Below are 14,910 nucleotides of genomic sequence, written 5' to 3'. Positions count from 1 at the left end.
GAGTGACAATCTCTACAGTGTAAGTGTGCCTTCAACTATCATTATAATTTGTGTAAATGACACATTAATGTGTACATTTACTATAATAAAACAATAACTTCAAAGCAAAACTTAAAAGCTATTCAGTCTTCACCACTTAAAAATGAATATTAAATTGCAACTTTGATTTACAATTATTTTATTCTTATTGTAGCATTTTCAACACATTGTTTGGGCTTGCACAAAAATAAAGGGTTTAGCTCCTTTGGGTTCCTTCATTAAATTTTTATATTTGATTTTAGTCTTGACTTTGGCAACTTTATGCATGATTATGCTTAGACTTTAGTCTTTATTTTTTTTTTCTTTTTGCATTTTCAACACATTGTTTGGGCTTGCACAAAAATGAAGGGCTTAATTTCTTTGGTTTTCTAGGTTAAATTTCTCTATTCAATTTTAGTCTTGACTTTCCCAACTAGGCAAACTTGGATTGTATTTCTTCTTCGTTTCTATCTTGTCAAATAAAATATTTTGAATTAGTCATTTGTGTAGCTTTTCTCAATAAGCATCAAGCTGTGGAGGTCAGTAACTTTGATGCCAAATGGAAGTTTCTACACTTGATGGTCCTAGGTGGAGGTTTAGAAACTTGATGCCAAGTGGAGAATTTTCTCACCGTTGCTAGAAGTGGAACTTTTATGTTTATCTTTCCAAGAATGGAACATTTGGTCTAGATGCCAAGAAGTGGAATTTTCGAACATGCAAGCGACTTGAAAAACTCACAACTTGGCTTTAGTGGAGAAATCTCCACTTGTTCCCAATTTTAAGGAATTTTTGATTGACTAATCCAAAACTTAAACTTAAAACTTCTTTTAGATTTCTTTCGTTCTTCCATTTTCAAAATACGTGGTAATTGATTTTGATGACTTTTTCTTTTCATATTGCTTTTTTTTCCTTCTTTATTCCATTTTTTGTATGGTGAAGCCTAAACCTGTTCTAACATCCCCTTTCCTTTTCCATCTTTTGCCATTCTCCATAAAGAGTAGAAAAAGTAGAAAACAACTTCCTAATTTACAAAGTTCGATTTTCAAACTACTTTTATTGTAGGAAGAAGCAAAAAGGAAAAATTACAAAACAACTTCTTAAAATAGAAACTATCTCCCACTAGAAAATTTGATTTCTAGCAGACACTAAAATTGCTGATTTGAGTTTTGGTGCCTCTATAGTGGCAAGTTTATGCTTGAATATGCCCCTTGTTGGTTCCCAAAACCATAGATTGGAAATCCAAGAGCTTTGCCGATTCTTTGATAGTATTACTCAATCAGTTTTGGCCAAGGAACAAGAACAATTTCAATACCCCTGCACTTTAGGCTTCAGTAAACCTAGGTGGGTAAACCTTCTTTGAACTCTGATTACTAGGTTTAAAGCTTTTCTATAGTGAATTTAAGCTTGGTGAATTATTAAGTTGGCAAAATCTTCAAACTCGATCAAAATAAAATTATATGAATGCTTTGATATGATTTAATGTTTATATAATAACAGAGTTGATGCTTGTAAGGAGGTATGGAGAATAGTTATTGACTTCAAGGATAAAACCAATAATTTTATTTTAATGATTCTAAAGACTAATGCCTTATTTATTTGGGCAATAGAGTCAACACAACAAAGATTATAATGTACAACTTTGTGAGGCAATATAATTTAATATCATCAATTATTATTGTGCTCTAAATGCAAAAGATAAATCACCTATGCAATTTGATGCTAGTCTAAAAGGATTCTAACTTCTTTGGTGGGAATTCCAATTAGACAGAGATGAGGAGACAAATATATATTTCACACTATCGATGATTATCAAACAAAGAAGCTATGACAAGTCTGATACACTAGCACTTCGGAAATATTCCAATAATCTCCTTATTGATCACAAAGGACGAATCCAAATTGTATTTATTCTCTTTGCCTTAAATGAACAAAGAACTTTTATTTGCCAATAAAATATAAAATACTAGCTAATATTACAAGTCATATTTTATGATCCATATCCCTCCTTACATAGTCTGAATCTCCTTAGTAATTCTCTTTCAAAGATACGGTGTTTTTTACTTGTGTCCCTTTCAAATGCTTTCTTAACATATTTATATCTTAGAAAAAAAAATTAAGTCTCGTTATTGGAAGAGTATGACTTTTCTTTTCTAAACATTATATATTTTACAACTTAATCTTCAGTTAACACCATCCTTTACTTTATTTATCACATCTCATTCAGATATTAATCACAATCCTTATTTAAATAATCTTCATCATTCACACCTTCATTATATCGATAGTTTTATAGTTACGATAGCTTCGTTTTACAACTATGAAGCTTCCTCGCTATGAAAGTCTGGTTCTAACGTTTGAGGAAGGCATGAGTGTTCATCCAATCATTCTTTTGCTTGTCTCATCGTCCTTAGATGCGACAATCAGGATCAATGTCTACCATAGCCATTGTTCTTGATTCAGCTGATGACGGTTTCAGTTTGCATGCATGGTTGGGAAAGACTACTATGAAGAGGAGGAAAGTAGTGCTGCCTCCAGACAATCTGCTTGTCAAGAAGACCAAATCCAAATCTTTGGAAGACAAGTTGTTTCGAGAATTGTGGTTGGGTCTGAGAAAACTAAATATGCTAAAGTTGCAGAGCCCTTAGTAGATAAACCAACTGAGGAACTTAATTGTTTAGACTGTAAGATCACCAACATTAATCTTGGTAAAAAAACATGGCTGCAGTGTTTGCAAGATGCTCAAGATGCACCTACTAATCTGCCTAGAAGCAATCATGAGCTTTGGTAAAGGAAAAATCAGCTTAAGGAAGAAGTCATTCGCCTAAATGAGGCTATCTAATAGTCGTCATCACAGCCTGCAGCCACCACTTCTCATACAACTAAGGAGAAAACACTGATTGAACCAGCGAAAGCTTGGTTTGGAGAAATTGTCTTAGAAGGAGTGCAAGCCATCATCAATGCAGTTAGAGTTCTTGAACGCATTAGAGAAATTGAAGAAACTATACATGACTTGATTATTTCTATGAATCAAGAAGCCAACACTCTAAAATAACTTTTGGTAGATTGGGAGGAGATAGCCAATATTGATTTGGATGGCATGGTGGCATGTGAAGTCATTCCATCTTCAGAGATGTTTTATAGATGCCAGGGTCTCATGGGACACAAGGAAGAGAAACCGGGAAAACTATTGACCAAATTGCGGGCAGCTTTGGAAGATTATTAGACATTTGAAATAGATCTCATATGCAACTTGGAACCAATACCATGCATTGTTCTCATTGAACATGATAATTTGGTTTCAGCAGAAGAAATGACTTCAAAATACACAAACAAAGTCAATGTTGAACTTGATTCCAAGGAATTTGGTTTACATACAATGAATAGATTTGCAGCATATAAATCAATGGTAAAGCATCTATAGGATCCAATTGCAGCAAACTACAAGATTGTAAGATCAACATACATCGATACAGTCAGGATTGAGGCCATATCAAAATCAATGGAGATCTCAGATCTTCCTACAGTGCATGATTGCATCGCCAAATACAAGGCACTTCAAAATAATCCTTAGGATTATTCCGTCTACTTTTGTCTTCTTCTTTCTTTATTTTCATGGGATCGAGGCCATAATGAAATCAATGGAGATCTCAAATCTTCCTACAGTGCTGATTGCATCGCCAAATACAAGGCACTTCAGAATAATCCTTAGGAGTATTCTGTCTACTTCTGTCTTCTTTTGCATGTAGTTAGAGAGTATGTATTGCATAAAATTGTGTAATTACATGTAATACAATTTGCATGTTCTTATGACATGTAATCCAATAATTTCTCTCCTTAGTTAGACTGGGTCAAAGTTGGTTGAGTTGCTCCCACTTTTTCCTCCTTTTTCTCAACTCCTTTGCCTATATTAAGGAGTGCCCACTCATTATAAAAATCATCTTTTATTGTATGCAAGAAAGCTCTAGAGAAATTGTGCAAGCATAACTTTGATTGTATAGTACTATTTTGAAAGAAAAGTGAATACAAAAAACAATCATAGTTGAACTTTGATTGAGTACAATTCTGACTTGTGTAAGTTGGAAGCTTTGACTATGATTTGCATTTGTTATCTTTGATTCATGTGTTTTTGTGATCTTGATAACTGAGTATAAAGAGTTAGGAAGCAATCAAAGTCGAAGCTTTGACTGTTGCTTGTATCTCTTTCTTAATTCACAAAAATTGTTAGAATTCTTTACTTCTGGATGTCTTTGTGCCCCAATAGTAAAGGTCATTCTTATAGCATAGATTAAGACCAAACTTAGAGCCAAATTGGTACGCTTTTAGCTAGCCTTTGAGTTAATGTTGGTTTATCGGTATCATCGTTTACAACTTTAGATAGAAGTGTAGTTACAAGTTTCATCTTGCCCATTGCTTGCTTTGCTGGTAAGTGGATTCTTTTCTCAAAGTTAAGATGAAAGAATATTGGTAATACCCTTTCAAAATTCCTCAACTTCTTGCTTACTTTGAGTTGATCCAAGGAATGGTGAGAAGGGGGAGCCTTCCATTTAAGGCAGGAGAGACTTTGTCTAATACGCTGTGGTTGGTCTACATATTTTGTGATTGAATTTTACCTAAACTGTCGGTTGCAAAATATCCACCCAACAATCATAATTATGTAGTTGCTGATTAGAAGCACAAATAGTGCCACTAGCATCAAAACTAGCAGCCTCAGGGTCAGCTTCAACATCACCAAGTAGTTTGTGATATCATCATCAATTGCAAGTGCATCAAAGTGGGCTTCAAATTTTGCAAACTCTAGTTCAACATTCCAATGTTTTGCCTCCCCTTTTTTGCAAGTATTCTCTGGTGTTAAGAGTCTCAAGTTTGAATGCACAAAGACCAAGTTATTTGCCTTCTTGGAGTTTAGTCGGTTGCGTTTTATTGAGTGGATGGATTATGTGCTCCAATTCCTCTCAAATGATGATGAACTAGCAACCTATCAAGATTAATAGTTTTGAAATTAGAGAGTTAAGAGTTCTGAATATTCATCAACAAGAACTTAGAAATTCTGATAGTAATGGGTTGTAGATGTTGGTACATTTGTCCATAGGTCATAGGTGCTCTGGAAAGAGTGTTTGAAGGTGCCTTGTACCCTTGAACAGCTTTACAATCTCTGTATGGGGCAACTCTAGTGGTACTCCCCCTAAGGACCAATTGGCTATAGAATCTGGGGCTCAATGCAAAGGCATGTAGATGCAAAGGGGTAGTCATTTTGTTCCATTTCTCTACCATGATTAGCTATAGCTCCTTGAAGACCTTTTCATCATGATCTTCCTCTCTCATTTATGATATTGTTAACATCCTTAATCATGGAGTCAATGCCATCATGTACTTCACCCAAGCAAGGCCTATCCATGTAAGTGTATTAGATCATGCTTAACATAAGCTCGGTGTGTAGAACACAATTACAGATGGGTGAATTAGGAGTGTATAAAAACTTTTGAAACCAATTTAGATTTGCTGATTAGTCTACTATCATGAGCATTTCATTTTGAGATCAGCATCAAAATAAAAGTGCACAAGAAACAAGATACTAGAAGTAACGTGGAAACCCAATGCGGGAAAAACCACCAACACCACAACTACTAGGAGCTACTGTCCTAATCCAGCCTCACAAATTTGAACTTCACTTACAATCTTAAGTGCTCCAACCCTATGGAGTCTCGAAACCCTTTAATACATCACCAAACCATTTACAATGTTTTAAGGACTGCAATTCTAATGAATCTCCAAATCCCTATTCAACCTTTTGCAGAAATAAGCACTTATTTTCTGAGCATCAACTCAATTCATTACAGAATACCAATTCAATCAGAATTACACTTCAACAAATTGAATAATAAGTTCAGTTTTATGCAACCCTGACACAATCAATTATCCTAATCTGCATCTTCTAACATAGTATATTCAAACATGTTTCAGTACCAAGTGCAGTAATTACCCTGTAGAATGAAATCAATCTAAAGATAAGTTTGTAATTTCTGTTATGACTGCAGTATAGGCTTATTCATACTTACATTGCAAAAATCAGAAATTCCAGTTTTTCAGACCTTTAACATTCAGCAATATATATCCATAAAATCAGAATGTAATTTTTAAAGAAATGTAGATATCACCTCTGTTAAACACGAGGAACCAATGGAATCCTTCAAACATGACTTTATCCTCAGTTGGCTGTCACTCTGTCTATATCTTAAATATGTTCTTTCCAACTTTGTTTATTTGTCAGCAGGAACAAACAGCGAAATCCTTATTTCGACACAGTTTCATAATTCTCAATTATATTTTTGACTTCAATGCACACACACTTCCTATAATGCCTTTGTTGTTGTTATTTCTCATATTCTTTTGATCACTTTAAATAGCAGATTAATTGAATCAGTTTTCAACTAACATAGTGGTTGTTAGGTAAAATAACTTCGCTTACCTATTTGAACTGTCTTCAAACTAATATATAGTATAAAGTTATAAACAACTTCAACTCTCTTAATTGAATCGCCAAAATATATTAACATCAGGACCTGGTTGTGTGCCTGTCACTAAAGACAAAAATAGTCTGTTTAGTCACCTTTTAGTTTTGGAAATAAATTAACCGCTGCAAAATATTCTTTATCATTGTTTGCAAACACGAACAGATATGTTGTCAAGACTTTGCACAGATGTCACATACAAAATAGCATTCAATATAAATTTGAAATGTCTTTTAGCATTGAAAGGAGGTATATTTAACATGAGATTTGTTCTCGTGATGTTAATATTGTTCGCTGAGGATTGCCATGTAGAGTACCCAATATTAATGATAAAGTTGTCCTTTGATAGTCTTAGAAATGTCAACAAAAAAACATAACCACCATTCTGATTAAAACATTAAGTTTCAGATCTTCAAATTTCCAGTTTTCTTTTGTCTGACATGGGAGATTAGGTATTATAAGAACCTTCAAATTGATTGTGAATGACCAGATCAAATGTCAATGTGCATTTGTCTCCAATCTTTCTCTACAAACAAAATTTCCTTCACACCAATGTGCTTGACATCAGTGACATCAACAAGGTGAACTTCGGAAGGTACTCAACATGATCCCACCAAGAGTCATCTAGTATCAATGCCTTAATGGCAGCTGCCTTGGCACTATTAGATTGCCTCCATATGCTCCAGTTAGCACTGACAAGGCATCTCAAAACAATATTGTTGGAGGGAAAGAAGGTCTTGACAACCTATTTTAGGATCAAAACAATAATAAAGTAAAATCAAGATTAAAATTGTAATTTAATAACACAGAAAGTTTATTAAACTAAAGTGACCAGATTTCTAAAACATATTAAAATTTTAAATTATTTAATTTACCTTCAAGGGCTCCAATTTTGAGAATTGTTTAAATATGGCTTGCATCATATAGTGGCTCATGACAAACATTTGGATCTCTTGTGCCTCTTCATACATTGTTTTAATCCACTCAATCTTAGTGCCAATTTTTGGCAGTATTAGGTTGAGTGAGTGCGGAACACAAGGTGTTCAAAAAATGTGTTCAAAACACTCCTTAATCGATAAGTCGACAACCCTACAATTCTTGGCATTGTCTGTTACTACTTGAGCAACATTCTGAGGGCCAACTTGCTCAATGGCTTGGATGAGATTTTTTGCAATGAAAGGACTGTCCTTCACCTCTCCTTTACAATCTACAGCTTTTAGAAACATTGCACCTCTTGTGGACACTGCAATAACATTCACCAAGAGATGATTCTTACATCTTTCCATCCATCAGATACCATTGTCCCACTTGTTTTAATCCATGAATCCTTGATGGGCTGCATGGAAGTGTCTACATTGGACATTTCTCTATGCAATAAAATGGTGCGTAGCTTTTCATAACTAGGGCCCTTGAACCCCTTTAGAGTCTCATTAATTGTTCTCACCATTTGTTGCCAATGCAGTGAGCTATGGCTCCCTTGGCAATGTCTCTAGCTTCATTTTGAAATGATCTTTCCAAGGGATGCATTGCTCTCTTACTTACATCTGATTGTTGAGAAGAATGCAAGAATGGATGGTCCTCTGCAGGTGGTTCACTGGGAGCGGTAGTTGAAGCCATAGATAATGTTTTTCCATTTTTTGAAATCCTACCATTATGCAACGGATGAGAAGAATTTTCCCTCCCAGCAACTTTTTCTGTTTGTTTTTGTTCTTCAATGTATTTGTTTACAATGTGGTTTGGGAGGAGGATTTTAGGTAGCACTCTGTCAACCCTTGGCTTCCTTGTACAAAATTTGATACCTCTATGAGGAATAATGCACAAATGCGCTTTCACTCTACCATAAGACCTACTAGATTCTTCTTTGCAATGGCTGCAATCCACACATAGCCTCCTTGGTCGAACCATTTCCACATATTTCCATAATGGGGAGCATTTGTCTATTTTGAAGTGTGGGTTTTTTGTGTTAGAACCACTTGCAACCATTCTTTAAATCTACCGAGAACACACAACAAACAAAGCACCAAAAATGATTCATGAATAAAAATAAATTAAATAACACTAAGTATTAAGTTCCTAATCTTATAACTTGATCAATGATAATTGATACTTTAAAAAAATTAAAAAAGCCTTACCTGTAGCAGTGTAGCTAGAAGAAAGTGGCTGCTACACTACTTAAAAGTGCACAAATCCCTGCTAGATGATTGCCTCTATGCTGCTAGACGGAAAATGCTACAATGGAGTAATAATACGATAGAAGGAATCAAGTAACTGATTTAAACTTTATTTGGTGAAATACCAAGAACAGCCATTTTAGGAATATTGTTTGACTATATGTTGTTTTGTATTACATGGCATACCATTTAAACAATTTGTTTGAACATTTTAGATCTTGTTTGTAGATAAGCATAAATGCAGTTTAATGCACTTAACTTTTTAAGCATAAAACACCGATCTTTGAAAACAGAGATGAAAATACTGTCAGTTGTGGGTACCTCTGAAAATGGTAGAGTAAAAACAATGCCTGCTATTCTGAGAGTGAGAACATGTTGTGTGAACAAAAATGACTTCTAGGGAAAGTTGAAGAAAAAATGCTGCCTGCTATTCTGAAGAAAAAAGACTGCCTGCATGAACAAAAACCTGCGTAAGTACGAATGTCTGCGTGAGAACGAATGCAGTGTAAACTTAGTGTTATAAAGTTAGGTTTTGTTTGGTTAAAACAAAAGAATTAAAACTGAGAAAAGTCAAAACTTCTGTCAGTCTCCCAAATTGCACCAAATTCGTTCCGGGTGCACTTTGACAAGTGAATAGTTGCTGCAGACTATCATAAGTCATCCAGGGTCCCTTTGACTGAATTTCCAGCGAATTACACAGGGAAACATTGTTTTAGAACAAAATTCAAAATGAATTCAAATTTGAGGCGAATCGACTTCCAAATTTGGTGGGAATTGACTGAATATAGTAACTTGGATTATTTGAAAGTGGTTTGGATGCTTTCTTCTCTAGTGTCTTTCTAGAGCAACTTTAATTGACAACACATAACACCCATTTTGGCCTCCGATTCTCCCATTTTATTGACTTCTCTCTATTAATGTGGGAGAACATGACCACTCATAACCTTCAGCTAGCCACTTTATCTCTACAACAATTGATTTCAATCTTCAAGAGAACACTTTACTAGACTTCATTGCATAATCAGCATTAGAAGAGACCACCCACATTAAGCTTCCTCCATCCTTTTATGACAACAATCTGCATGTCTTTAAGCATAACCGTGGCTCCACTTGATTATTCATTTCCTTGTTAATGTCTATTTAATAGGGCGACCTTGGCTGGCTTTTCAGCTGAGAATATAAATCTGAATTTCTTTTCACCTTTATAATCAATTCCATTATTAGAAAAGTTTCTTTGTTTCTTTTTAAATTAATATATATTATTCTTGTCTCCAGTATTTTTGAAACACTTAAAAAATCAATCATACTTGCAGTACATGCTGCTTCTTATAAGAAGAATGTTATTCACTTTGTGCACATGCATGTCTACATTTATCACACTACCAATTATTTTAGTTGATTGGCAATGGTGATTATAGATTATTTCTTAATTGTGGTTTTCACCTATATGCAGCCATTGAGAAGGGAAATGTACATATACATGGCAGGACTTAAACACAACAGGATTTTAGGAGGTGATTTTTTTTGCTTTGAAATTACTTTGTGCTGTTGTAGGGTTTCAAAAGCTGCACAAAAAATGGTCACTTCTTGAACAAGCATTTACAGTATTTTGGATATCAATCTTCTGGGAGCTTCTAGCTTACCAGATAATAAGACTTTATGGTTTTGCATATCAGAATTTCAATGTTTTGGCTCTTTATTCCTAATAATAATTGGTGTTCTATTTTCAAGGGGGTCATAGTTGATGTTTTATTTCTGGGTTTTATAGGTCAGTGTCTTTATAAGTCATGTTATAGCTTTCTGCAAAAGCACAAGATCATTCAAGTAGGACCATTCAGTAAAGGAATTTCTGGTATGTATGCTGGAGCTCATTTAATAAGAAAGTGCATGAGTTCTGTCAATACTATCACAAAAGAAGATCCAAGGGAAAAGGCCCGCAAAATCCCAATGGACAAAAGATTAGCTCCAGAATCAGCTCCTCCAACCAACAAACATCTTCATCTCCTCTATAATTTTGTGGGACACAGGTCTTTTTTGCTTACGAGAATCTCTCTTCATGCATTTAATGTTTTTACTGAAATTTGGCAGAATTCTATCTCATTTGTAATTTTTAGTGTACTAGGAAATTGGAATTAGTGTGTATTTAAATCAGAAATCTCTTATACTTCTATGATGTAGAACATTTCTTAATTATCATTATTCTTTTTGGCTTCTCAAGGGTGCAGTCAAAAGCTTGTGGTTTTGACTGGAGCTGGCATTAGCACGGAATGTGGAATACCTGATTATAGAAGGTTGTATTTATTCCGTTATTGTCTTTCTTCCCTCCTAACTGTGCAGATGGTGACATGAAACATCAAATCTTTCTTCATATTCAAGTTATGTGCATTATGAGTATCCATTATAATGATATCTGTATTTTCTTGCACAGATCGCATTGAAAACAACTAACTCTGTCAACTCACTTTAGTTTGGGCCCTAGTGATATTTTTTTGTAGCATTGTGTTACATCCATATTTTTGACCTAATTTGAAATATAGCCATTGAGGTTCACATGAAGTCAGTTAGCAGTTTAATTTGTTATAATTTGGTGAAATGGTAAGATAGTTGTTATGATTTCAAGTGAAGAAAACATGCTAGTTGATCGTTAATCACGAATTCATGGAATTGAGATGAAGGTTAACCGTTATGATTATTTATGATTAAATAATTTATAATTTAAATACGGAGAAATTCCTTGTAGGAAGCATGTCGAAGGGGTGGAATCATTGTTGGAAAAGAATTAGGCAAGAGTGTCGCCATCACTAGGTAGATGGGTAGAGGACCTAGCGACTTGGAATATGATACATCTGTGGAACTGCATCAGTCATTTAAATAAATTAATAAAATAATTGGGTTAAAATATAAATTGTATCTCAAGGATTTTAATTAATATTTTATCATATTATTATAGTAAATATTTTAATTCGTGCATTTAAATATAAATATGATTTGGCAACATTATAATTTAATAATTTAAATAAGTGATTATAATAATGTTCAAAATATAAAAATGTTTGAATTATAATATTCGAACTATAATTGCTTACTCTTAACCGATTAACACTTGGCATGAAAATCGATTTAATATTTGATGATTTGAATTGTCTAATCTTTCAACTTTATTCTTCAACCTTTTATTTATCTTTCCTTCTTTTTGTTTTAATCAATTTAATGCTTTGGAATTCGAATTTTTGGAGGAACCAAAAAGTCTTCTTCTAACTGTTGGAAGCCGATGAGCCAAGTTATTCTTTTATATTAGAGTCTTATGCTTTTATCAGCTATCTATCATTTTTAGCTTTTATTCTCCATCTTTATCTTCTGCTATTGGTGACTCTCACGAAACTGAGATTGGACCAGTCTGAGATTAATTCCGTTTGCAAGGGATTCCACTGAGATTATTGCCTCCGTTTCTCTCCTCCACATTTCTTGCCCTTGGGAAAATCCGAACCAGTAGTGGAGTCTGAACTCCTGTTTTCAGAGCATCCCAAACATATTCAAAGTGTCAACTATCGGGTTCTCTGCATTTATATAGAGTGGAGAGATTGAACTTTAAATCTGACTGAAAACATTTCCACTCTGTCTTTTTCCATAACACTTTCACATTCATATCTGTGGGTTACCAAGCAAGGACAGAGCCCTTTTCTTCCGACACTAAGAATCTGATCAAATAAGAGGAGTCACAATATAAAGACCAAGCTCTGAAGCCGTCAACCCACTTAAGCAATCAGAAGGAAAGGAATCTGAAGCCCTAAATTGATTCCATCGTAGCGTAAGTCCTAATTGATTCCATTGAAGTGAAAGCCTTAATTGATTCTATGGTAGCGGAAGCCCTATTTGTATTAGCAGTACCAAAAGCCCTAAATGAACCGATGGTAAATGATGCCCTAACTGATACAGTGGCATGTGATGCCCTAATTTTAAATATAGTGGTATTTAATTCTAATCATCATTTGATTTTTATAATGGTTTTTAGATGATAGTCATCATGTTAAATTGTTATAGTGTATTTGTGGACTAATCCAAGTGGTTGCAAAAGCATCCCTAGTTTGACTTCGATCTTAGTTTTCCAAGGTATGTGGTTTTCAATTTCTGTTGTAATTTCATTTGATGGTATTTCAAGTTTTTAGCTAAGAAATTTTGTCTAACTGATTTTAACGGTAAATCTTATTCACATGAACATGAATGATATAACTTTCTTCCTATGAAACGAAGTAATAACTGTTTTCTTTGAGTATGATAGATGTTAATTTAGACCTGGGAAACCAGATGTTACATATGGTATTAGAGCGTTGGGTTCAACGCTGAAACCTTGGGTCCAATGTTGTTTCTGAGAAATTGAAAATGCAATGTTGAAAAAGATTTATTTTTGCAAAATTGGATATTGCAATCAAAATTGAAAAATCACACTGGAAAAACATTCAGAATAGCCAGGAAGGTTGAGATGATATAAAATGAACAAATGTATAAACTATAATATGATAAAGACGAAACCTAATTAAGAAGATAAAAAGGATTGGCAAGTCGAGTGGTGGAGATTGGGTTTGTAGACCCAACTTGAAATCCTTGGGCAGGGTAGAAATTAGGCAGATGTGCTGAACATGTGATCTTTGTTGATTGTCCAGACGCTTCAGTTATTTTGGAGAATAACAGTTGGGACTTCAACCGACCTGATTACTCAGATGGCCGGACTGATAAACATTCTGAGGAAGCCATTCTAATAGGTTAGAATGTATGAGGGATGAATAGGGTTCAAGGTCGAGGCTTGCGCAATCCAAACACAGTTTATATAATCTTGAAAAAAAAAATGTTATCTAAACCAGTGTTACGGGACTCGCTGAGTCAGACCAAGACTTTGCGAGTCTAAGGTAGAGTCTCGATTTCCAAGGCAATCTGCCTCTGGACTCGGACTCGGCCGAGTCTTGGCAGAGTCTACTCGGACTCGCCAAGTCCAACGAGTCTCGATGCTAGGACTCTCGCCGACGGCCAAGAAGGAAAAAGGCAAAAAAAAAAAAAAATGCTTTGTTTTATGTTGACTTTTTTGGTTTTTGTAACATATTATTGACCTAAAAAGGTCATTTAACCATTTGCTTGTGCTCACAAGAGAGAGGAAAGAGTTAGAGAAGAATATTAGGGTTTTGAGAGAAAAATCAGCAAACTGGTTGGCTCTCCCGTATTGATTGCTAATAGTTTGTGCATCTTTGTAGCTTGCATTAAAGCATTGAGAGGAGCTTAAGGGAGCATTTGGAGGAGGTTTCTACAAACTTGCATTTCCATTGTTTGACTTTGTGCAAATTTGAAGAGGTAAGCTACAAGTTGCATTTCTTTGTGTTGTTTTGTAATATGTTTTAAACTTTTACATTTGTATTTTTTAGTATTTTTACTTCTCATTTTGTTTAAATTTGTTTGGTCTCTACTACTAGTCTACTACTATCTACTATTTTTTACTTCTCATTTTGTTTACATTCATATTGTAGCAGGCTAGCAGCAAACACATTGAAATTTGACATAATGTCTCAGGGTGAGGGAAGTGGAACTAGGCCTCCATTTAACCCTAATGCAGACCCAACTGCAATAGCAAGGGATAGGGCTTGGAAACATGCCATCCCGAGGCACAAAGAGGGAGTTGTTACATGTTGGCATTGCGGTGTAGTATATAATGGGGGAGGAATAAATAGATTAAGTATCACCTAGCAAATATACCTAGACGTGATGCTAAAAAATGCAAAGATGTACTCCAAGATGTTATGCGAGACATGCAAACTCTTTTAGAGAAAAAATGGAGAAAAAAGAATTGAAAAAGAAGCAACATGAAGAAATGGCATAACTAGCCAGAGCCCAACAGGAATCTTCTAGTTTTCGCTCTCCATTATCACCTACTCCACTTATGGATGCCACTGCTTCTATGAGTGTGACTATTGGGCCGCACATTCGTAAGCAAAGATCGACACTTGATTCCATGTTTGCTCCATGCACGGCTCCAGGTGCACAACCATCGTTTGAGGGCATGGGTTGGAACAAGGATAAACATGATTATGCAAAATTGACACTTGGAGACTTCTTCATCTACAACAACATTTCATTCAATGCAACAAGGTACTTATTTAAATTTAAATTTATGTCTTCTTTTTCTTTCAAAGTTTCAACTTTCAAGAGACAATAATATGCTTATTTTG

The 14,910-nt window shown here is 34.7% G+C and overlaps 1 protein-coding gene across 6 annotated transcripts in view; it reads left to right on the top strand.

The window, feature by feature from the left end:
* LOC149576950 (NAD-dependent protein deacylase SRT2-like) overlaps positions 1-14,910 on the top strand; it is a 221,316-nt gene that overhangs the window by 16,765 nt on the left and 189,641 nt on the right. For all 6 annotated transcript variants that reach the window (XM_089821252.1, XM_089821222.1, XM_089821243.1 and 3 more), the window contains 3 exons: positions 10,152-10,212; positions 10,467-10,725; positions 10,924-10,989. In XM_089821252.1, coding sequence (XP_089677378.1) covers positions 10,167-10,212; positions 10,467-10,725; positions 10,924-10,989 — 371 coding nt within the window. In that variant the 5' untranslated portion in view covers positions 10,152-10,166. The remainder of the gene's footprint in view (positions 1-10,151; positions 10,213-10,466; positions 10,726-10,923; positions 10,990-14,910) is intronic.

The sequence above is a fragment of the Cupressus sempervirens genome, chromosome 1, assembly GCF_028749045.1.
Source record: "Cupressus sempervirens isolate cs-2001-9-10 chromosome 1, ASM2874904v1, whole genome shotgun sequence".
Taxonomy (NCBI): domain Eukaryota; kingdom Viridiplantae; phylum Streptophyta; class Pinopsida; order Cupressales; family Cupressaceae; genus Cupressus; species Cupressus sempervirens.
The sequence above is the reverse complement of the archived record's forward strand: the minus strand, read 5'-3'. Positions and strand labels throughout refer to the sequence as shown.